At 45.7% G+C, this 27,832-nt stretch overlaps 1 protein-coding gene across 2 annotated transcripts in view; it reads right to left on the bottom strand.

The window, feature by feature from the left end:
* Positions 1-324: 324 nt before the first annotated feature.
* GLOD4 (glyoxalase domain containing 4) overlaps positions 325-27,832 on the bottom strand; it is a 151,035-nt gene continuing 123,527 nt past the window's right edge. For both annotated transcript variants that reach the window (XM_086954997.1, XM_086954998.1), the window contains exons 8-9: positions 3,257-3,343; positions 325-1,673 (exon numbers count right to left, since the gene is read on the bottom strand). In XM_086954997.1, coding sequence (XP_086811123.1) covers positions 1,608-1,673; positions 3,257-3,343 — 153 coding nt within the window. In that variant the 3' untranslated portion in view covers positions 325-1,607. The remainder of the gene's footprint in view (positions 1,674-3,256; positions 3,344-27,832) is intronic.

Genomic DNA, 27,832 nt, shown 5'->3' with positions numbered 1-27,832 from the left:
CTCAAATTCCAACTTCACATTACACCCGCTACATTTCATCCCAGGTCCAAGAGGCAGAAAAGTGTTAGAAGAACATATCCCAACCATGGCTCTTAAATCTCTCTCTTTGGGGCCGTGAAACATGCCATTAAGTATCTATACCAAACGCAATTCATAATAGAGCTGGAACATACGTCTTACTCTTGATTCAATAAGTACTCTCTTTTGAATGCTTAGTTGAGAAGAATGCCCAACATTATTGATCTTGTTGGTAGATTGCCAATATTCAGACACATATATTTCTACTAAACCTGAATAAATCTGATTAAAAAAATTGAAACCTCATACTGGGGTAAATGATTTTAATGATGATGATAACATGTATCAAGTACAAAAATGTGCCAAAGTTAACAAGATGAATCTGTACCTTGGGGGACAGTAATGTGGATAATTGGAGAAAGACACTAAGAAACGTGCTCTCCCTGCAACTGCTACACATTCGTTTATAGTCAGTTCTATTTGTTTGGACCAACGCGGCCCAAGTGTCTGTCAAAGAACAAATGTCCAACATAAAATCAATCATGTACTTCGCTGCCATGACAAAGCATTGCTGCGCGTGTAGTGTACTGCAATAATCAAAGTTACATCTCATTTAACTGCAATCATTAAAGTTTGAATCAGGAGGAATGTATCAGGACTACCTACGGCTGAAGAAATATCACACATTTTTCTTTTCTGCTTCAGTGTAACACAGAAATCAGATCAAGCATAAAGGCAGGCACTACAAATGTTGATTTCAGAGTGTATTTGTTTTCCTGAATGCCAGTTAACAGTGAAGTGGCATTTACTACACTGAATTTCCAGATTCTATAATTTCAGAATGGAGCTTGAAGAGCAGTTGTAAATAACTCTTTGATCCCTCCAAATGTGCCAAATAGGGCAAGTGTGGCACACACATTTCACGGTTGTGAACAGACTGTTATACCTGCTGCCCAGCCAGTGTGACTGTGGTGAAGGAATGTTGGTGAGTGCATGAGTCAGTGGGTGGGTGGGCTGAGCAGCAGGAAGGCTGCTCCTGGCGGGGCTCTGCTTTACATCTTAACATCTGATCTTGAATAAACCTACTTAACCAATCATCCAGGAACCGGATCATCATTTATTTACTACACATACTCAACCAAGTTAAGCCAATTCAGTGTGTTCAGGAATGACAACAAACCACATGCCATATGGAGAACACAAAAGGTGGAAGGGCTATGATAGCAATGAAGGTCGTTTTCTGGTTTAAGTTACAGTACTTTCAGGTAACAAGGCAGGGATGGTCCCCTAACTCCCTTCTTCTTCGCTTGATGGGTCTTGTGTTGAGTTATTTGGTAGGGTGTGCACGTGGGCATCAAGTATCACATAACACTGTGGTCTGTTGTCAGCAAGCCTATTATAGGTTGACTATTCTAACAGGTCAAAATCCATTCCCAGCAGATATATGTCTAGCAATGCATTCAAAATGAACAGAAACAGAGCACCCCACACCTTGCCTTTTAAGCAACATTATAGTCAAAGTCAAATATTGTATATGCTGCATTATTCAGAATGCCACACAGTATCAGCTTGAAAGAAACACAATGAGGTTATGCAGACATTTTTGGCTTCTTGTGTTTAGCAAACCACTCATCGCTCTTGTCAGCAGCTATCGCCTACAGAAATGTAAAAAATAAAAAATAGACATTAGGACAAAAGAAATGAGTATCTATATTAATAGTTTCTTAGTTTAACCACATGGCTGCTGGGCGTTTTCCCCCCCAGTGCTGGAAAATGCTATTTTGGTGGGACTATGACGAGCTCAGCTCGTCATCAGCACACGACACCCGTGGGTGATGACGAGCTGAGCTCGTCATCAGCATCGAAAGGGTTAAAAAAGCAGGAAGGGTTATTTCTCTCCCTTACAGAACTGACAAATGAAAATTGCCTTAAAAGCTGCAATTGAATATCGTTTTAGAAGCACAGCGCATTCTGCACACAATGGGCCAGATGTACAAAGGATTTTTGAGGTCACAAACGACCCAATTTGCAGAATTAAGCCATTTGTGACCTCAAAAATGATTTTTTCTTTAAATGTACCAACCACAAATAGTGAATCAGTAACTTGTTTGTGACCATGAACAAAATTGCTTTTTTGGAAGAGGTTATGTTCACTGCTAGTTCCATCTGCAGCTACACCTTTTGTCTTTAAGAGCGCCGGGACGCCCCTTTGCTGGGGCAGCCGAGCGCTATATAAGCTCTTTTAACATAACATAACAAATAGGGAATCAGAATGGTATGCACTAATGTTTTGTAACAAGAACTGCATTCGCAAAAACATAGCTTTACTGAAAAGCAATCACAGACATGGTGGTCTGCTGACCCCAGCAAGCCACCACCTCTGTGATGGCTGTGATTCCTCGTGGGTCACAAATTGGGATCTACCTCATTAATTGTCATGAGAGAGATCTATTTGTATTTGTGAGCCATTATGATTCACGACTTAGGAAATAGGGGCCAGATATAACTTTAGAACAATAGTAATCGCGTTTACCAAATAGCGATTTGCAAAAAAACACTTTGTTTTATCAACTTTACTAATGTTAGTACACCTGGCCCAATGTTTTAAATCGCAAGATGAATACTGCACTATTTTTAACGCAGTGAGAAACAAACCATGCTAGCCATGCGGACAATGCGCAGCACGCCACACTAGCTAGGCTGACAGCAAGCCACACACTGAAAACCACACTAGCCAGGCTGACAAGCCATACACCAAAAACTACACTGGCCAGGCTGACAACAAGCCATACACAGAAAACCACACTAGCCAGGCTGACAGCAAGCCGTACACCGAAAACCACACTAGCCAGGCTGACAGCAAGCCATACACAGAAAACCACACTAGCCAAGCTGACAAAGCCATAAACAGGAAACAGAAAACCACACTGGACATGCTGAATGCTGAACGTAAGCCATGTGCAGTGGACAGCAAACCACGCTAGCCTTGATGACAGCAAGCCATGCAAAGCAATTAGCAAACCACAAATGCCATGCTGACAGCAAGCTGTGAGCAGTGGGTAGCATATCACACTAGCTATGCTGGCAGTAGACAGCAAGTCAGAATGCGGCTGCTTCTCATTTATATGGCCAGGGCATCCCAACATGCATCACATTTTTTTCTGCAGTCCTTCACGAGGTGCATTTCAGGTAAGAGCAATAAAATGGTCATGAAGCAAAACCTCAAGACGTCACTTACTTCATCAAGAAGTTTATTTGCTTCGGGGTCCATCTTTGAAAGCTCTCGAAATGCTTCATCGCCTACAAAGCAGATCTCATGACCATCCTGGAACAGGAATATTTTGGAGACAGTTAGAGCACATGTCAGATAGTACAATCATACTTTAATGTTCTTCCTATATTCTTATCTGCTTCATCAGAGGAACAGAGATACTATGCCGTAGAAGCCCTTGCAGCCACTGGCAGTGCAGTACCAACACCATGAGCTGCAGCGCTTGTTGAAGTATTTCAATTATACAAGTGTTCTGGAAAACGAGAGAGTTCTACTTTCCATTCCAATTCGAGTTGTGGTGCGGTCGAGGGCCTCTTTAGACAAACCCTATTTAATTCAGAGCTTTTGTAAAGGCTCAGATTGCTTTGGGTAGGGGTACAGTGTAAGGGTAATGAATACCGTGGGACTACAGAAGAACTACGCTCGCCTTACGAAATGTAATTCACAAACCTATGGCTGGAGACCTCCACCTCCATGACACACAGGAGGATGCTACTTTTGTAGTAAATGTGGGAGGGGCCAGGGGGAGTGGGGGGGGAACATGGGAAATAGTTACTAAGAAATGGGTGGGGCTAAGTGAAATTTAAAGAGGAGTTTTGAAAAAACATGATAATAAAAACACAAATTCACAAAAGAATAAAACTATTGGAATTCACAAAATACATTTTTGAATTACTACAGTCCTAAAAATGTGACAATAGGATTAAATGTACTGCAGTCCAGCCTTGGATTATGTCAAGCACCCCCCTAAACCCACAGCAGCAGGTTTGATCTCCTTGCCCCTCGCCAGACACTGACTGTCAATGGAGATGGACCAGAGGAACACCTGCAGTAACACTTCTGAGTTACCCCAGCAGCAGTCATATAAAGAAAACCCAAAACTCATTAGACCTGAATGCCGAATGATTCGAAGATAACAGGCATGGCTAGAAGCAGAGATCTGCCCTCAGTGCTCTGTATGGAGTTCTGTACCCTCAGGAGTTTTACGGACTGCATATGGAGGGTGAAAGTGCTGACGGCAAAAGTGAACTGAAGCTGCCAGCACAGAATAGGCCAGGGAATAAGAGAGAGAGGAGGTTGAGGGGGGTTAATCATGATATGCAATGCTGCAGAAAGGAGCCCAGCATATAAGACCCAGCACAACAATGCTCACCAAAGCGGTCTCATAATGGAACACTGCCAAGGTGGAGGGAAGGTATAAACCCAAACTCCCCGGGGAGGCACGGAGAGGCAAGTAGGTACTCAGAACCCTTTACCCAACTGAACTAATATGGCAGTTTGGGTTTATACCTTCCCGCCACCCCGTGAAGCCTAAAAGATCCACAATAGGAGTCTTTTTGCTTTTAGCTCGACCATTTTGTTTTTGAGCTTTTTCACTCTGACTATTTGTCAGCAGTGCACAGGAATCTAGGGAACGGCAGGGCGTTAGTGTGTCCTGACCACCCATTTTCCTTCTGGTCCTGACGAAAACCCGGTACCTTCCATCCTACGGGTTGAAACATGTAGACCTCACACATAAGTGATACACACGGTCATAACACCTAAACGTATCCACACACTTAATTTTAATATTGTCCAGTTCCTTGAGAATAAATTTTCCACACAAGTATACCAGGACAATTTTTAACACTTTTTTTCACTTCACACACAAAAAATACCAGCTCCACTGTAGTCCAGGTGTCGCAGCACACCCTGATGGCACTCGGCTGTCAGGGTGGACCCCGATGATGAAGCATGTCACCGACCAGGTCGGTGAGTGAGGGGTTTCTTAAAAAAAGGAAGGACTCTCTTCTTTTTTTCATTCATCCCATTCAGACCGCTTTATCCAAGCTCTCTCTGATGGTACTCCTCGTTTGTTTGTTTACTATTAATATGAATGTCAGAGTCCAACTTGCCTGACTAAGATGGCGGCGGAATCTCTCGAGGCTTCCTCAGCCGAGGTGTTTATCTACTGTAAGATTACCAAAGTGTTCAACATCCACATATTGGCTACTATATCTGTATTACCTATGTGACACTTTTGGCAGCATTTAATGCCACTGCTATGTAAATAGCTTTATCTTTGAACTGGCAATTCTCAGGGATCTAGAGGAGCAGGTAACATTGCTGTTCCATGGGGGTGTCTAAAAGGCTGATTTGAAATCACAAACACAACCCCAGTGAATACCAGCGTGCAGTGGCCCTTTCTCTGTGCTGCTAAAAGTGTTCACATTGTTGAACATGTTCCTCATCCAACAATCCTCCTAAATGCACTAATATGTGAAAATCACTGGCTACAAAATATACAGAATTTTGGCATCCTTGAAGGGATGGAAGAGTCAGCAGATTCTTGAATCTCTTTTCTGAAAAAGTGGTTGCTGCAAGTAACTGGCGTGTCCTTCATTAAAGATTTTGAGCTAGAAAGGGCACACCGGGTCTCATCATTTAAATCAACACGCATATGCAATATGAAACAGATTATATGTAGGCCCCCGTGGTACCAACATACAGAACTTGAACTACGTGTGTAAGAATAATCATATTTTGTGCAATGATCATAAAATATTTATCTTGCAAATCTACTCAAAATCGACTGCAGATGCCAGGAAAGGTTTTCTTGCAGTTAAACCCAGACTCAGGAACTTGAACCTTCAGTTATCCTTTACAGGCCAAGCAAAATTTAGGGCTTATGCTGATAGAAAACATCATATTTTTGTTGACTATAAGGACTTGCTGTCCTCCTTAGACTGGAGAGATAGACAAAACATGAAAAATTAATACACCTCTGAAACCAAGAAGAAAAGATGAACTTTGATAACAGCAGTCAATTAATAATAATAATAATAATAATAAAAACATTTATTAAGCGCCTGAATACACTGGAACAGTGCGTCTCCGCGCTAGGATGCGTACCAACATTAAAAATCAAGAACAAACCATGGAGATGAGGAACAAGGTGAAAGGAGACCATCATAAAACGAATCTTTCGGAAATAGATGGGTCTTCAGCTTCTGCCGGAACCTGGTTTCCGATGGCTCCATCCGCAATTCAACAGGAAGATCATTCCATTGTTGACTGGCCAGGAATCTAAAAGAACGCCCTCCCATCCATGCTTTGTGTATGCGGGGTATCACAAACTGCATACTGCCCGTGGATCTCAGGAGTCGTCTGGGACGATAAATAGTTAGCAGCTTGTGGAGATAGACCGGACCCTTGCCATGTGCAATACGGTGACTAAAGCACATGGTCTTAAACCTAATGCGTTCCCTCATGGGGAGCCAGTGCAAGCGTTGCAGTGCATGTTTACCAGACGACCTCCTCAGCAACTTCAACACAAGCCTGGCCGCCACATTTTGGACACACTGTAGCTGGGTCAATCCCTTTTTACTAAGGCCACAGAGCAGGACGTTCCCATAATCAAGATGGGACGTGACCAGTGCGTGGACCAGGGTTTTCCTGTCTTTCATAGGTAGGAGATCCAGGATCTTCCGCAGGACCTTCAGTATGCCGTAGCATCTCCCCGCCATCTTACCTATGTGTTGGGAAAATGTGAGCTTGGAGTCCAAAAGCACACCCAAGTTCTTCACAGTGTCAGAGGGGATGGGTGTAGGACCCAGGTCGCTGGGCCACCAAGCAGATGACCAAATTGAGGGCGAGGAGCCAATCACAAGTCGCTCCGTCTTATTGCCGTTCAGGCGAATACAGTTGCACTTCATCCAGTTCGCCAGTGTCACCAGGCACTCCATGAAATTACCAGCCGTCTCAACTGGGTTATGAGATAGCGTAACCACCAGTTGCGTATCATCCGCATATGATACGATATCCACCCCATACGATTCCACCAACCTGGCCAGGGGTTCCATGTATAGATTAAACAATACAGGACTTAAAATGGAACCCTGCGGGACCCCTTGGTTTAGAATTCGGGGTGTGGATTTGAAGGGGGGACAGTGTATTTGAAATTGTCTGTCCGCCAGGAAGGAGGTCATCCATTCAAGTGCCGGGCCATCAACCCCAATTTCACTCAGACGGGCTAGCAATCTAGGGTGCGACACGGTGTCAAATGCCGCACTTAAGTCCAGCAATATTAAGGCGGCCGTCTGTCCTTCGTCCACTTTCTGACGGAGCAGTTCTGTGGAAAAGAGAAGGGCAGTTTCCGTCGAATACCTAGCCCTAAAGCCAGATTGGGAGGGATGAAGGAGCTGGTTGTCTTCCACATATTTAATCAGCTGATTGGTAACTAGTTTTTCCACCACTTTGGCACAGAATGGCAAAAGCGAAATGGGCCTGAGGTTGTCTAAGTTAGAAATGCTCAATGTGGCCTTCTTTTTAATTGGAACAACCTGTGCGAGTTTCCATTCCGCCGGCACTAATCTTTCTTGGAAGGAAAGATGAGCCAAATTGCCTATGTGACTTGATAAGAGGTGGGCATGGTTCCTAAGGATCCGAGGCGGCGCCACGTCCAAAGGGGAGCCAGACTGAATACTCATGATTAACTTTATCAGTTCCTCCCTCGGGGGGGACCGTGAATTCATTGAGACAAGCGCTAGTAAACGGTCCTGGGTCAGTAATTCTAGCCCATAATTTTTCATGTGTTCCCTGCTGAAAAGACACATAAATCTTCTCCACCTTATGTACAAAGTGATCGGCGATAGATTCGCATATCTGCGATCTTCTCGACGTGCGCATGTACTACATCTGTGTTTTTCTTCCTGCCAACGGAAGGCATATACGTTTATCTGTTGCATTTAATGAGGTTATGGTTGGTGATCAAGTGCTACAAAAACCATCTGGCACACTCTCAGAATATGCTATGTTTTCGCTATGTCACAAAAAACAGACATTGTTCTGTTTTTTTCTGCCTACTTATGCACTAAGATCTGTTTCCAAGCTTGATAGATGCTCCTCAATGCTGTTTAAGACTACAGATAGAGTGGACTATCAGTAAGGCCTGCTCAAGTCAGTTTCTCGCCCATGTGGACTCCTTATATTAAGCCATCTAGTAACCCGGCATACATACCCTCACTCTCAATATTAAGATAGATATGTATTGTAGAAAGTATATGTATGTTCTGACAGAAGCTTATCACCTGTAATTTGTGTTACAACACTGACTGTTCTTTAGGACATTAGGACCACATATGCATCATTTTAGATCTTTTACATTGCCTCCGTGACCGCTAGGTTGTTGCCCCACTGTCGTCTCTACCGCATTTGTGTGTTATAGACGGGATAGGGTGACGGGTCTTTTGGATTATTCCTTTTTTATTGCTTACGATGGATTAGGTATGCACATTTTCTTCTTTACTGCCTTACATAACTTCTCTGACAGGCAATTCAACCTTTTTGTTTCACTTCGCTAATTCATTAGCAACATAATGTACCTTCACCAAACCTCATAAAGGACATATTAGCCCATTTATATCCAATGATTACGTTACACCAGTACTGCCAGCCCATTGCTCATGTATCACCAGTTCATTCACGCATTCCTACATTATGGATGGTTCACCTCTTTCAGAAAATATTTAAACATAAAGCTGATCTATTCTTATTACAAGAAACTACAATTAGGTCTTAGGAAGCAGCTTCTTTTTAGGAATAACTTGGTAAGTGGGGCTCTCTTTTCCCAACATCAAACAAAAGCAATGGAGCCGATGAGCATGATTAACTGAAAATCAGGCCTGAATATAGTTTCCCATGAAATTGACACAGTGGGAAGGTGAATACTCACAAAACTCTCCAAAAATGTTAATGGTTCAAACTTGGTTGATCCGGACATCTGGTATTTCTTAGCTGCACCACTAAGTCACATTCTGGGAGATTAACAGAATGCGATGGGCAGTGACTTCAACCTCCCCTAGACACAACTTTGGACAGGCAGTCAAAATCCTCATTCCATGCACCAAAGTCCCACAACTTTCGCTTCAAAATATGTCCAAGATTTATTTTACGAGACTGTTGGAGACTACAACATGAAGACAAGAGACTATCATTTTTCCTCTAATATACACAACTTGCACCTGAGAATTGATTTTTTTTGTCTTAAACCGCACCCGCACCTCATCGACCAAACAGATATCTTACACAGGTTGATATCCGGCCACTCACCTATTTTCTGAATTCTCACCAGTATTAACATATAATCAGCATGTAAGAGTTGGCGTTTTAACGTAGCATCCATCAAAATACTTTATCCAGAGATACTATAGAAAAAAACATTCTTAACTACATTATTGACAATACTTCTGCAGCGGTTTCTCCCTCCAATTTTTGGGACGTACTTAAGGCGACTGTTGGGGCACTCCAATAGACATGCAGGTAAAACTAAACAAAAACTACAGTAGTAATTATCTTGGCTGGAACAAGAAATCAAGATGCTAGAGGTACATCATGTGGCTACAGCCACCTGTACACTCACCCTACTAACAAGAAGAAATAGGAGTACAACTGAATATAGAGTGGGAAAGCAGGATTTTGGAGTCATACATATAAAGGCTTGAAACCATGTGAAGCAAATGAAGCGGGGAAATGCTAGCGTACTATCTAAAACACAAACAAAATCAAAAGGGCATCGCTGTGATCATTAATAAGACAAATGTGACACAAACAAACCCACAAAAGATCCTAGAGGTGTTCAGCGAATTATACGAGCCACTACACAAAGATGATTCCCAGGTCTCTAATGAAATGTGCAGGGCATATTTAGATGGTACACAACTATCTAAAATCTCTCAGGAGTAAAACAAAGGCTGTACAATCAGAATTTAGTGGACAAGAGATAACTGCAGCAATCAAAACCCTTCAATCGAACAAAGCCCCTGGGACTAGATGGTTTTACTGAAAAGTTTTACAAATCATACACGTCCTCTCTAACCCCTACACTGATAGATCTATTCACCATTTTTCAGCTTCTAGATCCATCTCAGGAAACCTTGAACAACACTGAATGAAAACTACAGGCCAATTTCACTAATGAATCTAGATGCGAAGATATACGTTTAAATTGTTTTAAAGACAAAAACCTTACGTAGGGCACTTAGTCATTCCCAGGTAGGTTTCATGAAGAACCCTATTTATAAAAACACACACCTTCTATGCCATGTCCTAGAAAAAGCAGAGACCACTTCTTCAGATATCTTTTTTTTGTGTGAACATATTTTATTAGATTTTTTTGTACATGAGAAAATAAAAAATATAGCAAAAGAATACCTACGATTGCCTATACACTATTATTACTTACAGGTGAGTGTCATACAGTCTTAAAGCACTCAGGTGTGTAGTCCAATACTTTGGTTTCGGATCCCACCAGGGAGGAACCTTAAATTGACTTAATATCGAAATAGGAATATGCTACTTACCAGTATGCATCTGTTCTTGGCATGAAGGGCTGCTGACATTCATATCTGTGCATAGATCGCCGCCTAGTGTTGGGTCCGGATGATTGCACATTGTTGTCCTGGAAGAGTCTTCGAAGTATCACAAGATAGGTGGCTCCTCCCCTGGACTACAGTGCGCATGGGCATCCTCTCCATCCCCAGATTGTTTTTTCGCCATTGTGGCAGAGATGGAGTGTAATACTGAAAGTGATGACCATGCCTGAAAATGCTTCAGAGAGCTGCAGCTGCGACAGGCACCGGGGAGGAGGGCGGGCGATATGAATGTCAGCAGCCCTTCATGCCAAGAACAGATGCATATTGGTAAGTAGCATATTCCGTTCGAGGCATGAGGGCTGCTGAATTCATATCTGTTCATAGAATAAATAGCAGTTACCTCCTTACCGGCGGGTGCCCGTGCCAGCTGCAGCAGTCTGAAAGAGAGTTCTGAGAACAGCCTGACCTACAGCAGCTTGCTGTTTGGAGTGTACATCCACGCAGTAGTGTTTGGTAAATGTATGTATGGTGGACCATGTGGCTGCTCTACATATGTCTTCTAGAGGAATATTACCCAGGAAAGCCATGGAGGCCCCCAATTTGCGTGTGGAATGCGCTCTAGGGGGAACTGTTAGTGTGCGTTTAGCCTTTTGATAACAGATATGGATACATTTGACAATCCACCTGGCTATTCCTGATTTGGAGATAGGGTTGCCTTTATGTTGTGGAGAGAATGCAACAAATAGCTGTTTAGTTTTACGAAAGTCTTTCGTCCTGTCGATGTAATACAAGAGAGCTCTTTTGACATCTAAGGTGTGCAGTGCTCTGTCTGCCACCGAATCTGGGTTAGGAAAGAATACAGGCAGTTCTATGTTCTGATTGATGTGGAACTGTGAAACCACTTTGGGCATGAATTTAGGGTTAGTGCGAAGCACCACTCTATTTGCATGGATCTGCAGGTAGGGTTCTTGAATTGTGAGGGCTTGCAGCTCACTGACCCTCCGCAGGGAAGTAATAGCGATTAGGAAGGCCACCTTCCAGGTAAAGAACTGAATTTCACAGGAGTGGAGTGGCTCAAAGGGTGGCCCCATGAGTCTGGTGAGAACGATATTTAAGTTCCAGACTGGGGAAGGGGGGTGTCTGGGAGGGATGACCCTTTTAAGTCCTTCCAAAAAGGCCTTAATGGCAGGCACCCTAAAAACGGAAAGGTGCTGCCTGTTTTGAAGGTAAGCGGCGATAGCCGCCAGATGGATCCTGATGGAGCTGTACGCCAGGTTGCATTGGTACAGATGTAGCAAGTAACATATGATGTTTTGCGTAGATGCGTCCAACGGATTAATGTTGTTGTTGGAGCAGTAAATAACAAACCGCTTCCATTTGGCTGCATAGCATGCCCTGGTAGTCGGTCGTCTTGCCTCTTTGATGATGTCCATACATTCAGGAGGCAAGTTCAGGTATCCAAACTCTATGACCTCAGGAGCCAAATCGCAAGGTTAGCTGTTGTGGATCTGGGTGATGAATGTCGCCATGGCTCTGCGTGAGGAGGCTGGGAGTGAGGCACAGCCGCTCGTGAGGCACCACTGAAAGTTCCAGGAACGTGGTGTACCAAGCTTGGCGTACCCACGTTGGAGCAACCAGGATGAGAGTCATGGAGTGCTGGCGCAGTTTGCGCGCCACCAGAGGTATGAGGGGGGCTGGCGGAAAAGCGTACGCAAATCTGCCTGACCAGTTCATCCATATCGCATTGCCCTGAGACTGCGGGTGTGGGAACCTGGCGGCGAAGTTTGGGCATTTTGCGTTCTCGCTTGTGGCGAACAGGTCGATGTCTGGCTGACCCCACCGTTGGAAGTACGGATGGAGTACTGACGGGTGGATCTCCCACTCGTGCATTTGATGACTGTTTTGAAAAGTGGTAAGTGTGTTCTCCACAGAAATTAACATCAATTTTGCATGATTAATATCCATTCTTTACAGATCGTGATACGGAGGACAGAGACATTTTAGTTGCAGTGAAGTTTCTTTATTTTTATTCATAGGACAAGGACAGCCGACACGTGTTTCGCCCCCTCTTGGCGATTTGCGCCGGGGCTGTCTCAAGGCTAATTTAACTTATTGACGTAAATGGTTGTGGTTTCCATATAGTTACAGTGTCCCAGTTGTGAAAATATAATTCTTCAAAGATAAAACAATTATTTTTTAGGCTGATGCCCCTGCACCTAAAGTCCTTCCGGCATGGTGGTTCTTGGGTTGAATCCCAGCGGTTCACTGCAACTAAAATGTCTCTGTCCTCCGTATCACGATCTGGAAAGAATGGATATTAATCATGCAAAATTGATGTTAATTTCTGTAGAGAACACACTTACCACTTTTCAAAACTGTTTCCTTATTTGAAGCCCAAGAGGTCCAGAGCTTCGAGTGTGTCTCCACCCATCCATCATCATTACTTATTCAAGTGTTGTTCAAGCCTTGAAATCCTTGGACCTTTGCTACCCCATTCGCATTTGATGACTGTGCCTGCTGAGCAGGTCCGCCATTTGGTTGTCGACACCTGGGAGATGCTCCGCCATGAGGAAGATGTTCCTCTGAATGGCCCACTTCCATATGCTCTGGGCTAGGTGAGACAGCTGCGGTGAGTGCGTGCCCCCCTGCTTTTGGATGTAATACATGGCGGTCATGTTGTCCGTCCGGACTAACACGATCTTGTTGCACAGGTGCAACTTGAATGCCTTCAGTGCCATGAAGATCGCCATGAGTTCCAACACATTGATATGCAACTGTTGCTGTTGTGCTGTCCATAGTCCCTGCACTGTGTAGTGGAGGACATGCGCTCCCCAACCCAGGAGAGATGCGTCCGTTGTCAGTACTATTTGTGGGACAGGCTCTTGGAACGGTCGTCCCCTGCAAAGGTTTTGTGGGTTTCACCAATGCAGAGAGTTGTAAGCACGACCGGTCACCAACACTAGGTCTTTTAGATGGCCATGAGCCTGGTTCCACTGACGGGCTAAGCATTCCTGGAGGGGACGCATGTGCAGCCTCGCGTGCGGGACTATAAAGATGCAGGACGCCATCATGCCGATCAGTTGCATGAAAACTTGCGCTGGGAGGGATTGCTGAGGTTGGAAACTCCGGATGAGCGCTTGCATGCTGTGGACTCTGGCTGCGGCCGGCTGTGCCGTGGCCGACTGGGTGTCTATTGACGCCTCCAGGTACTGTTGCACATGGGCTGGTTGCAGGTGAGACTTCGCGTTGTTGAGAGAGAACCCCAGACTGTGAAGGAGGTGAATGGTCCGCGACATGTCGTGGCCGCACTGTACGGCAGACCTTGCCTGCACGAGCCAGTCGTCCAGGTAGGGATACACATGAATACTGTGAGAAGTTGGCCCGATATGCAACGTTCGCTATTCTAGCGACCGCTATGTATCGTTCCAACGACCCTTATGGTGGTTGGTTGTAAGTCAACCTATAGACCAGCTATCCTAGTAGCGTGGATACGAGCAGTCTAAGGCTAAAGACTCAAGAGGGCGCGTTAAGCCAGCTGTTTACCACACATGTACCCCTTGAATACCCAGTGAAAGGACACCACACAAGTGTTATGAAAATAAACAGGATATTTATTAAGAATCACAACAGCCCTGTACTCTTTATGAGGACAGGGTACTAAGCACAAACCAAATCTCTTTAGCAAATACTTCAAGTGCACAATTAAAACAAGTGTCCGAGGACACGGAAAGGTTAAGGTCTCGGGCGGACCCGATAAGGCAAGTCGGAAGCGAGGGACTCGGGACCCTAGAGTAAGGAGGCTATGCAGGCACCGAAATGCCGAGTTACCTAGCCACGAGGGCTGCGGCTGCACAAGTCTTACAGGCGTCGGGGTCTTCGCTGACGAGCCAGGAGCCGGAAGAAAGGAGTTGCTGGCCGGCGACCAGTGCTGAATAGTTCGTAGAGATCCAAGCCTGGATCGGAGATTGATGAAACCTGAAAGCAGAGGGGACCAAGTTCGTACTACTAGCCAGTAGTCAGAGGGTACCAGGAAGGCACCGGTTGGCCGTCACCTCGACTAGGTGAGTGGGCGACGCTAGGCTCTGCAGTCTCACGGACCAGGAGGCGTTGTCGGCGACCACGGTGGAGGTGCGAGCTGTCCCACGAAGGATGATGCTGTCGGCGTCGCTGGGCCCAGGATGGGGCAACAAGCCTTGGCAGATCTCAGGGCCACGTGGTGGGCCTAAGATGGCGTCTTGAGTGGACCAGGAGGGTCCGGGGTGCTTCTCGCAAAGATGGAAGCACGGGCCAGTCTGGAGCAACCAGACCAGCAGTGATGATTCTCGGATGTCGTCACAGAAGGACACAAGCCAGCGGCGAGTGACCAGACAACGTGCTGAGCAGCGAGCAGAAGGGCCCCACGCAGATCGTGGAGATGCTGGGAGACTGGACTTCGGTGCTAGAGCGGCTCAGGGTCGGGGCTTCTCGGACCCCAGAGCACTCACCAGAGAGTTACCTCGATGGTCGTGCTGGTTTTTAAGAGCGTGCAGGTTCTGATGATGGCCGGTCCCTCGAGGTCTCGTCGCACCCACAGATCACAGCTGAGCTGATGACGTGGGTAGAGGTCAGAGGTGCCAGGGAAGCCGGTTCTCGTCGAGCTGGGCCGTCGGATCCTTGAGGAAGGACTTGCAGCAAACCGTAGAGTTCTTAGATGGTGCCCGCTGATGCAGGGTGACTACTCCTTAGTCACAAGGGAGAAATCTTGAGAAGAGTCTTGAGTGTCCTTTCGTAGAAAGTAGTTCTTGATTCAAAGATGATCTAATTTGGAAGGGTCCCCGCTCCGGCCTTTATCCTAAAGAAAGGGGTGGGTACATGACTAGGTCCTGCCCTAAGGGTGGGACCAGGAAGGGGGGTAGTTACACCCCTCTCCCCTGCCGGACTTTCCCCAGGCCAGGGCTGTCGCCCCTGGAACTGGTTCTAACCGGCAGATGCGTAGTGAGCACCGGGGTGCCACTCCGCAGTCACCTTCTCGCAAAAGCCCTACCTACCCAGAATACACAAACCCTGTCTGGGACGGTGCGAACACCGCCCTCGACAGGAAACCCTTTGTCCAAGCGCTCCTCGCTGGAAGGACTCCCAGCAGCAGGAGGTCAGACTCGTGTCTGTGGTGGCAGCATCCATTTTGTGGAGCTGAGGCTTTCGTTAACGTTAACCGGGGTTCACAGTTACGTACATGTCGTGTCCCTCTAGAAGGGCGGAATGCTAACCTCGTCGCCAGAGTTGGTGAGAGGGCAGCATCCCGATTCGTATGACACCTTACTCGACATGTCTTGATAACGCGACACCGAAGTTACCGATGTGGTACGCGTTATCATGGAACAGCCATTGGGTCTTGATTCCGCAAGCTGCAACCGGGCTCGGCTCGGGCCAGAGCCTAGTTCACACGAGCCCATGCACTCTGCCTTCAGGATTGTCAAGGCCTGCCATAGGAGTGACTGATAGGAACTCGAGTGTCCATTGTATGGTTAGATATAGGGCTACCATATCTAAAGCAAAGTGTGATTACACGACCTCGCCCCAGCTGTCATGCAGCCAGTTGTGTCAAATTTAGGAGGCCAGCCAGGGGTGGCATAATACATGCTGCAGCCCCTGGCGGCCCTGGGTACACCTATGCCCTGCGTTACGGGGTCTGATAAGGTGGCCCAGTACCAATTGGAAATGCACCTAGGGTACATGGAATCCATTTTAAAGAGAGAGCAGTAGGCCTGGGGTCCTGATTGGCAGGGTCCCAGGTCGACTATGTCCAAAACCAGCTAAAACACAGGGCAAAAAAAGTTGGGGGCAACCATAGTCAGGATGTACCTTCCTACAAATACCTTCTCTGCGCAGGTGTGCCGCCACGGTCGCCAAGCACTTTGTGAAAACCCTGGGAGCAGTAGTGACCCCGAATGGCAGAACCCTGAATTGGTAATGCTGACCGTTGACTGTGAACCTGAGATATTTCCTGTGACTCGGGTGAATGGGAATGTGGAAATATGCATCCTTGAGATCCAGGGTGGCTAGAAAGTCGCCCTGACGCAGCAGCGGCAGGACTTGCTGCAAAGTGAGCATGTGAAAGTGCTCCGAGAGGATGTATTGGTTGAGGGGTCTGAGGTCCAGATGGGCCTTAGGGATCCATCCTTTTTTGGAATCAAGAAGTACAGGGAGTACACCCCTGCACCCCTTTCTGCGGCAGGCACGAGTTCTATGGCTCCTTTTGCAGCATGGAGAGAACTTCTTACTGCAATAAGTGCGAGTGCTCAGCGGACATAGGACGGTTTTTTGGGGGTATGTTGGGGGGGGGGGTGGAGGTCAGTTCTAGACAATAGCCGTAACGGATAAGTTGTCTCACCCACCTGTCTGTTGTGATGTTTTCCCAGAGCGGCAGGAGCTGCTGGAGTCTCCCCCCGACAGGTGTTAGATGGTCGGGGGGCAGTGACAAGAAGTCACTGTTTGTTGGGAGTGGAGGACCTGGCGTTGTTACTGCAACGGCCCCTCCTCTTGGCGCTGTTCCCACGGTATCCACCTCTGGTGTTTTTAGTGTATGTAGACTGTGCGTTGCCCTTGCCGTACTGTGAGTGTTGTTGAGCTTGCTCTCTTGTCGCTCCCCTGTTACCGGAGCGACGAAAGGAACCGCTCCGAAACTGCTGTGACTGGAGAGCCCCCATGGACTTTGCGGTCTCAGAGTCTTTTTTCATCTTTTCTAGTGTTGTGTCAACATCGGGTCCAAACAGGAAGTCCGGGTTAACCGGCTGATTAAGAAGAGTAGTTTGGATCTCAGGATAAACCCTGAGATGCGCAGCCATGCGTGGCGCCGCAGCATGACACTGGTATTGATTGCTCGAGCTGCAGTGTCCGCTGCGTCCAATGCGCACTTGATGGATGCATTGGAGATCAGTTTACCCTCTTGTATAACCATTTCCGCAGCCTCTCTGTACATATCAGGCATGTGCTGCATTAATTGTTCTAGGGTGTCGTAGTGCGCCCTGTCATACCTAGCCAACAGGGCCTGTGTATTGGCTATTCTCCAAGTGTTAGCGGCCTGCGCCGCCACCCTCTTCCCAGACGCTTCAAAGATTTTGGACTCTTTGTCCGGAGGGGGGGCGTCCCCTGTAGATTGAGAGTTAGCCCTTTTGCGTGCGTTAGCCACAACAAGGGAGTCCAAGGGGAGCTGGCCTTTGATGTAGGTGGGGTCCACTGGTGCAGGCCTGTATTTCTTGTCGACTCTTGGGTTGATAACCCTGGCTTTGGATGGCTCTTTAAAAATAGCTGTGGCATGCTTGAGGACTCCCTTAAGCATGGGCAGGGTCCTGGTGGAGCGTTCGGACGTGGAGAAGGTGTCGAATAAGAAGTCTTCATCCACTGGCTCGGCATGCATCTCGACGTCATGATTGAGGGCAGCGCGCTCAATCAATGCATTGAATGCTGCAGTGTCCTCTGTCGGAGATTGTTTGACAGTATAGGACTGAGAGTCTAGAGTAGTCTGAGGGTCATCAGGGTCATCGCCTTGATCCCCTGCCCCAGACCATTGATTTGAGACCTCCTGATCAGTGTCAGTATTGTAAGCGAAGCCCATTTGGCTATAGTCTGCAGTTAAGTCCTCCTCACTCTGTGTTGGAGAATGAACAGTATGTTGCGAGTAGTCCTGAAGATGTTCCACAAGAACCGGAGAGGTGGCGGAGTCCATCTTCCTCTTGAGGGGAATTTTGTAACCCTCTAAAGGATGTTTTCCGCTTGTGAATGGTGAGCCTGCCCGACTCAGAGTCAATGAACAGTTTTGTCTGGTTGTCGTAAGAAGGCTCTTGATAGATGACCTGTGCATGTGAGGACACCTTTGCCAGTTTGGAAGCCTCTTGAGATTTTGGGCGTGCTGTTGGTGGAAGGCCAAACTTAAGTGGCGTCGACTCTGCCTGTTTTGAACTGGAAGCGCCTGCTTCGAGTTTCTTCGAGGCCTCCGTAGAGCGCGTCGACCCGAACTCCTTGCGCGGTGCGCCTCCGTCTTTGGGCGTCAATGACTTTTTCGGGACGTCCTTGGCTGTGGCTTCGACCCTCTTCGCCAGCCCAACCTTGAGCCCCGAGAGGGGTGGCTGGCCTTTCCCGAGCGGAAGCCCTTTGCTCTTCTCGCCACGCGATGTGGTTGAGGCCTGCACCGACGGAGAGGCCTTCGAGGCGACGGTCCTGGCGGTAGAGGTCGGCTTCGAGGTTCCAGCTTTGGCGCCGACGGGTACCTTCGGCGTCGAAGGATTGACGACGGGCTTGGAGGAGTGCGTCGACGTCGAACCGACCACCATTTTGAGTATTTTCGGTTTCGATTTCTGTTCCACCTGTTTCGGTTTCGATTTCACGGAATCGACCGATGGCTCCTTTGAAGGGGTCTTAGCCTGGCCATGGCGCGGGGCTGTAGACCGAAGGGAAGGATCTTGGCTAAGGCCTTTCGGCGATGCCTCGACCGGAGCCGGAGAGGTCTGAGTGTCAATGACGGGCCCTGGAGCTACGGGCGGACTCGGTTCACCACCGGAGTCGTCATCAACGGCCGCAAGGGCCTGATCGTCGTCCCCTACCTCGACGACGTCCTGGTCGCGGACGAACTCCTCATCCGGCTCGTCCACTTCGAAATTGGAGTCGTGCTCTGACGCCGGTTCCGACATTTCTTTGGGAACATCATCCTCCGCCTCTTCGTCATCTTGGAAGAGTTCCTCGTCCCCGGCATCAAAGATGTTCGCAGGTGCTGGAGCCGACTGCTGGGCCGACTGCCTCGCCGCGCGTCGAAGTTTGATAGTTTTCTTCGATCGGAACCTGGAGCATGCGAAACATTTCGACTCGTCGTGGTCGGGGGACAAACAGGTATTGCACACTGGGTGCACATCTAAGTTCGAGTATTTGGAGTTACACACAGGACACCGCTTAAACGGAGTCCTTTCCATCGTCGATGTAGTCTGGGCCTGAATCGTCGAGAAAATGTTGACTTTTCGACGCCGATTGAAGAATCGAAGGGGCCAGGCACCGAGCGAAACAATACCGACGCTAAGAAAGCCTTTTGGCCTTAGGGATAGAAAGTTTATGAGTTATTGAACTGGAGTTAAGATTGGACATCCGAACCCAATGGCGGAAAAAAACAATCTGGGGATGGAGAGGATGCCCATGCGTACTGTAGTCCAGGGGAGGAGCCACCTATCTCGTGATACTTCGAAGACTCTTCCAGGACAACAATGTGCAATCATCCGGACCCAACACTAGGCGGCGATCTATGCACAGATATGAATTCAGCAGCCCTCATGCCTCGAACATACAATTATCAGTTTCTTGAAATTCTGTAATTCCTATACTTATATATAAACTAACTCAAACTGTTCCTCAACCCCCACCACCCAGGTGCGTCCCGTTTAGTCAACCTTTTGTCTAGTTAATCTAAGGGTAGTCTATCCTGATTCTGTTGGCTACAATTACTGTTCTTAATTGGCATCCTTACAGTTAGTGGGAGTATGCCAATTATAGGCTTATCAGTACTAGTAAGTTTGGTGCAGGAAATCATTCATCTGCATCAGGGGCTTCTACCTCATGGCTCTCTTCTACCATTGCTTCCGGGTTCTTTAACAAGTCCAGTAACGCTACCCATGCCCTCGCTGTCTCCTGTGCATTTTCACTCCCCGTCCTTCTAGCTATTTGCATTCTAACGGAACCTTCACAGTGTTCCCATTTTATAAATTCCTTTTTCCACCTATTGTCACTAGTTCCATCCCTCGATTTCGAGTGGCTGGTAATATCTCTTTTAGCCAAGACCAGGCCTAGGTCCTGGAACCTACTTGTTGCTCTGTTCTTAGCGGTGTGAGGGAACCAGTGCAAAAGGCAGCTATAAGGTATTTGCCATCTCTTATTAAGTCACATCAGCCAAAATCGTGGTTACCTCTTAGCAAAAGGCCCCTAGACTCGGGCAGCTCTAGAACATTTGTAAGAATTCTGCTCCTATTCTAAGACAGCGTGGGCATGCTGCTGTTTGCGTATTAAAATATTTATTAATCTTGCTTGGGGTAAGATAGGCCCTGTGTAGCACGGACAAATGTACTAATTGGAACCTTGCATTTCTGGTACTTTTCCATGCTCTTTCCACCAGCTCCCCCATTTCTTGTCCGCTATGGGTTTGTCCAAGTCGGTTTCCCATTCCCGGTGTATCTTATTCACAAGACCACTTCTTCTGATGCTGTTGCAATAACATTAGATGCCGAAAAGGCATTCGATAGGGCATCATGGCCTTTTCTCCAAGAAATACTATTAAAATGTAATCTTGTGAATGATTTTATTAGAATGATTATAGCACACTACAGCAACCCCTGTACCAGAATGTGAGCGGGAAGACTCATCTTCTTCCTTCACACTAAAGAGGGGACGGAGGCAGGGACGTACACTCTCCCCCTTACTCTTGGCTTTGGAACCCTTGCTCCATAATATCCAGTAAGATAACCTGATCTATGGTATTGCCATTGTGAAAGTGGTAGCTTGCATGATGATATTTTGATCGTGACTGAAAAAGCAAGTCAATCCATGAAGGCACTCAACATACAATTGAAAATTACTCCTTAGTGTTAGACTCCAAATTTAACAAGGACACATTGGAGTTCAAGGGTTTAAATAACTTCTGTACCAGAGGCGTTTCGGACCATTCAGGTCTGGTGTGGCAATATCAATACTGGATATATTGAGGCATAACATTCGGGTTAGATTTAACAGGAACTTTACAACACAATGAAAAGCTGACAAAGAAAATAGAAGATTTATTGAATTGGTGGAACCCTAAATTTTTCACCTGGTGGAGGCGTACAGAGACGATTAAAATAATGGCAACCCATATAGTCAACTATCTCAAAAGTATGCTTTCACTAATCCCTGTCTGATAATTTCCATCAGAAATTGGATAAGGTCTTGGGAAAAGTCACTCGACAAAACAAAACACCCTAGGATATCAATTAAGAAACTGAGGCTCCCTGTGAACCCGGGCGGAGTAAACTTGGCTGATTTTAGAAACTTTCAAACCACATTCCTAACCATGCAGGGCTCTTTAGGGTTCTCCCAATCGCTAGACTTTACCCCTTGATGGCTCTCAGTTGAATAAGCGATCCTTGAGGATATTCATTCCATTATGCTATTATCCACCAAAATTATACCCTCCCACCCTGCCAAATATATATTCACAAACACTAAACAGGCACCAATAGAGATAGACAAACTCCTAGAGGTCACAATAAGTCAGTCTAACCTTTCCTCTTCGCTTTGAGCAACCCCAGTCACAAAACTCACCACTCTCCTTTAAAGAAATCAAACACCAGCCTACTCTTAAGGAGTTTTATTTTTAGGACTTCCTTAAACTTATAGCCTGCATAGCCAAGTCGAAGAGCTCCCACTGGGAACCCTCTTTACCTACCTTTATAACCTCACTCACCAAATCCACTCACCAAATTTTCAAATGTTACTAGCTTTTAAAACCCAAATCCACTTGGCTGAACCTTGTCCTAATAAGTAAATCTGACGAGACCAATAGCATCTCTTCGGACTACTGGAGTCTGATTTCGAAGTCTGCTGTTTCCCACTTAATTGCCCCTTCCTGGTCTTAAACTAAATATTGTTTCCTTCATAGGTCATTCTGGATACCCTTAAGTCTTCACAAGATGCTACTCAGAGATGATCCAACATTCTGGAATTGCAATTAAGAGATCTGTGACTTACCTCATCTTCTCTTCATCGCAGTTCTGTCTCCCTATTTTGGGATAAAGTCTATCATTTTATGAAGACTCTATTTAGTTTCCATTTGAAGTGTGACTTTTTATCTCTTAGTAACAGATTTTTGGACCCACGGGTCAGTTCGCCTAACAATAGGCTGTTAATAGACATCCTCTTATCAGAAGCCTGTACGTCTGTGCTCAACAATTAGAAAGACACTTCTGCCACCTCCTTCAAGGCATGGCTGAACTGGGTTTCGCTCCCAAGAGGTGCTGACAATATTGCGCTCAAAAACTCACCATGGAGAGCACATCACAGACTTATGTAGAGAATGATGGACAACTTTTTTGCTAGTAATAAACCCCCATTAAGTTCTACTTACTGTTTTTCTTTAAAAATCAATACACATTTTGAAATGAAAAATAAAAGGAACAAGCAAGAGTTATTGAATGACTCTATACCAACTTGCGCAAAAAACTACAGTTTCTTTCCGATTTTCATTTTAAAGAAGAAAGGTTTCATCTATGCCCATATGCCATGTAAAGAAATACAATAGGTCTTGAATTTGCAAGAGATGAAGCTATTGGCATTGTAGATGACAATGCCTTTTATTAATCTGATTTGATAATTAACATACAATAAAGGAATTGCCATTTACAATGCCAATACCTCAAATTTTTGTAATTGCGAGACCTATTTCACTACAAAGAAGCATCTACTCGAGCTCGGCGGTGAAGGGTAGGTCTAACCACATGGACACGGCAGGATAGAGCATACTCCTTGGGCTCTCCCCCGATGTCCCAAACCCCGCCGACCCCTCATGTGGCAGGTAGTCCGTGACCTTCAGGCATAGGAATTCCACACAGAGGTAACACTAGACACACTTGACACTTGCATGTGTGACACACCACTCTAACACGGTCCTGATGAATCGCGGGTAATTACACCCATAGCGTGAAACATGTCGACCACCATCACCTTTAGCCTCAACTAGGGTCACCTGACCTAACCTGCTGACCACCTAGTGAGCCTAACCCCTTTTTAGCTGTAACCAGGGGACCCACAGAATAAATATCGTCCGGGTACCCCTTGCTACATTTTAATATCCCACACACCATCACCTCTAGTCCAGCCCACACACCCCCACTCACCAAAAGGCAGTTGGAAAAAAGATCTCCGCTAAAGAGCCCCTCTTTGAGGTGAGCCCGTCGGGGATTGCACCGCCTCCCCGACGAGGAGCAACTGCCGATGATGAAGCATGACATCCTTCGGGGTGTGTGAGGCTATTCCATCCAACAAAATGGATGCCCCAGGATGTTATTCCAACATCTGCGGTCATGCCAGATAAATTCTCCACAGTAGGAACAGTACAGCAATCTCTTTTGTCTACTACAAAGAAGCAGCCACCATTGTCCCGGGCTGCTTGGAAAGTGAAAGCGTGCAAGGCGCGCTGAATGTTGCAGGAAGCCTGCTGTGCGTGCGGTAGGAGAAACTCCTGTTAAGTTAGCATGAGCTTATTACAATGTTTAAACACCATTTTACCTTTCTGCCTCATTTTGCACACAACACATAATTGTTGATTTAGCTTTCAACCCAGAAGAGCTTCGTGATTTACTTGAGAAATAATGTTATTGCTCCGACATCTGTTTTGCTCGGTACACTGTCTGCACAGTGAGTGCTGAAGGCTGAAAGGATAACTAAACACGATGTTGTTGTGAGAAATGATCTTAGCACGTCCATAGACATAACACACATGCTGCTGCCAAAATCTGGCTCTAGGCGGGTTTTATATTGTGCTGCACACACACGAAACACACTTGATGGTGCTTCGCATGCAGAGAGCTGTTGGAAGATGATGTGATCCTATCCCACTGAGATTTTGAGGTATGGGCCCGCCCTGCTAAAACCCAAATGAGACCTTCATAGATATAAAATACTATGCTAAATAGGGAGGGTGAGAATTAGGTGTTGTTAATTCCTATTCATTACAGCATCTTAGTATGCTGTCACCATTCGCCTTTTATGGACTAATAACTATGCTGATAACTTTTTTGCTTATAATATGCTTGCTAGTATTGTACAAGATACTGCGTTTGAGAACCTTGCATTAGTAAATAAATATTTCAAACATGCACGTGTCCTCTTTTACTCCACGTTATAACGAAAGAGTGTTCCACGATACCTGAGGTAATCTAAGTTCATGTTCTGGTCTGTCTAAGCATTGGGAGTTTGTTATGATCAATGAGACACTGTAGCTAGCTCGGTAAGGGGATTTTGGGTACTGAGGTGAGTTTTGGGCCATCCTAATTCACAGAGGTTCCAGGTCTCTATGCACAGTTCTGTAGGAGAACGGAATTCCCGCTACAAGAGAGACAAGAAGCCAAGCTAAACTGACAAGCTACAAAGTGGGTAAATCTATGGGGGAAAACAGATCTACAAAATCAGCAATAGTGCCGCTGCCAGTAGAAGGTGGAGGATATTAAGCTCACTCAGAGATAGAATTGAAGGATTAGTATGTACTTGGTCCTCAGACACAACTAATTGCAGTCTGATGGGAGCAGGCAGGTCACTCGTAAAGAAAAGGCACTTCTCAGCCAATTCAATCTCATTTGAAATTACCCGACTGTCTTTTTAGGAAGCCATCGATGGTTAAGTTTTTGGCTTCTCTCTGTATTATCTACCCAGTCTTGCGTTTATCCATTCATTCCGGTGAATGGATGTTAAGCGGGTGGCCCGGTCCACCTCCTCCACCCATCTCTCCAAGCGCAGTCTTATGGGTCAGGTAGTCCATACTCTAGCTACGATCTGGTGATGAAAGGGTCCCTTAAAATCTGTAATACAGGTCAAGGTAATTTTGGAAGATTGTTCGAGGTGTGCTGATTTGTGCGGATCACCCTGGATGATGAATGCAATCCTGCCCAACCACAGGAAGTCTACAAAAAGTCTCTGTCCTCCTGGCTTGATAGCAGATGCTGCAAACACGATGCAGTCCTTCTAGATAGCTAGCAGCGGGTAATACTCTAAGGGAAAACGACAGACTTACTTTACTGTTGCTTTGCACAAACAAGATTTCTACCTTGTGTCTGATGCTGCAATCAGCACTTGCTCTGCCTGTGCCGTACTTACTTCCACAATACTCCTAGCCCTTAACTGAGCCGTTGAATGGGCTGCCGCTATTCTCATTGTGCTTCAGTCCTGCGGAGCAGCGGCAGTTAGTAGATCCTGGTGTTACCGGGCGTCTATAGTGAGAAACTAGGGAGTAGTAGGATCAGCGGGGACACCGTTTTTAAACTCTCTTCGAGAAAACCGCAATAGAAAAGGTATTGGACTCGCCCTTCCTTTATTCTGTTCTGTGGTGGTTACCCTGTGGCTGGAGGCAGTGGCTGAAGCATTCCATGTCCAAGGAGAGGTGCATGAAATCGTGTGGGTATTTTTCCATTTGTTATTGGTTGGATGGCACACTTGACTATCTCTACATTTCCGGTCATACTATTCAGAAGTATTCTTCCAGAAAGGCTTACTGCTTAACGGATTTACAGAATTGGTGGAATACTCAACATAATTAAACCTAAAGAGGCACTAGGCAAGTGGGTTTACATGTGAAACACTGATTAAAATTATTCAGGAATATATATTTTTTATACCATGTTGTATTAAGGTTAGCTAGCCCTGAACAGCCTTGTCTACATAGTCAAAAGACGTATGTAGGGTCTTTAGGAAATAGGAGAGGGACAGAATTTCGGGACATGCTATAGAATGTCTCATAAGGTTTAAGTAGATCAAATTTCACTACTTGCAACACACCTACTCAACTATTTCATTAAACTATTTCTATATTGCATCACACCTACTTAACCCCAGCCCTGCTTTGCAAGTTCTACGACTTCCACTCTGTGAAATTTACCCACGTTTAGGACTAAGAAACAAGACTTTTTTCCATTGCGTAGACTTCCAGGGCCCATAGCATTTCTGGGCACAAGTGGTCAATAGAGTCTTGACTCTCACAAGTAGGGCGTACCAGCCCTGTCCTAAGGTACAATTACATGTACTGCTAATCAGCCAAATGGGTGCCAGGCAGGAATGTAGCTTTCCATACCTAGCGCTTCTGTTTGTGTAAAAGCAAGACCACCATTTCTTGGACTTCAATGGTGATTGTTTTTTTTTATATTTCTTTTTATTAAACAATTTCGACATACATCACAGCAATTACAGTCAGGCAAGCGACTTCTTCATTTTACATTGTTGACATTAATATTGCAATAAAGATCAGGATTAATGAGCTGAATAAACAAGGGGATTCTAGAGTGTCTGCAATGACCTGTCGATTTGGCAGGGAGCAAATGTTGCCTCTATAGTGATTCCACGCTCCCCACACCCTACTCCATTTCCCAGGGCATCCTCTTGCCACATAGACCGACTTTTCCCTATACATACTCCAGTATAGATCTTCCTAATGGTTGTTGTTAAGCTTGCCAATTGGGAGGATGATTTATGGGTACAGACCACAGCCGAATCTATAGCCCTGAGAATGACTGACGGTCCTCTGGAAAGTGCAGATCCAGCGGTCACTAACAAATCAATGCTGGGAGACCTATCAAGGCACAGTGATGAGAATGACCCTCGGGTGCCAGTAGACAGAGAGTGCATAACTAACAATGACCTTTTTAGGAATATGATTATAAGGTTTATAAAAAAACACATTTTCCAACACAGCTTGTGGGGGGCACCCTTTCATCAGCTCAAAATAATGATGCATATGCACTTGGGTGAATACACACATGGTAACTGTATAGGAAAGATAACGGACCATCTATGCTCTTTTCCTGGATTCATGATAGCAGGTATCACATTGACCAGTGATTATTGAAATAACTTGTCTGTTTAATCCACTTCGCTGATGTGTTCTTTTAAAAATGTTCTTTGTTGAAAAGCTCGCTAAAGTATGTTTTGAATAGTTAAAAAAAAGCTAAAAAAATAGCTTGAGCGATATCGTATTCATGTGCATAGCAGAGCCCAAAAACCTGAGATTTTATGCTTCTGCTAGGCCATAATAATTATTTAAAAAACAAGCACCGACAATGCCAATAGGTCTTGCTTATGAATTAAAGTTCCTTAGTGGGTTACTGATGGTTTAGGCACTCAATAACTGATTATACATGTTCTCATCACTCATCATTGCACTCATGCATCCATTTATCCTACCACGGACTCATTCTTGCATTTACCACCTAACACACCCAGAATAAAACATGCACAGACTCAAAAACATGTGTGTGATCAATTAAAAGAATACAGTAGAAAAAAAGACAACATGCTGCCCTAGAAACACAGTGGGCATATGCTTGCAATAACAAAACTAAACATAACAACATGTGTCCGACTTGCAGAGATATTGTAAATAGTCTAATGTTGTTTTATAGTTTCATTGTGGCTGCCATATTTAGAACCAATGTGTTGGTCA

This window comes from Lissotriton vulgaris, chromosome 2_1, assembly GCF_964263255.1.
Source record: "Lissotriton vulgaris chromosome 2_1, aLisVul1.2, whole genome shotgun sequence".
Taxonomy (NCBI): domain Eukaryota; kingdom Metazoa; phylum Chordata; class Amphibia; order Caudata; family Salamandridae; genus Lissotriton; species Lissotriton vulgaris.
Note: the sequence above shows the minus strand (reverse complement) of the source record. Positions and strands in the feature narration are given on the sequence as shown.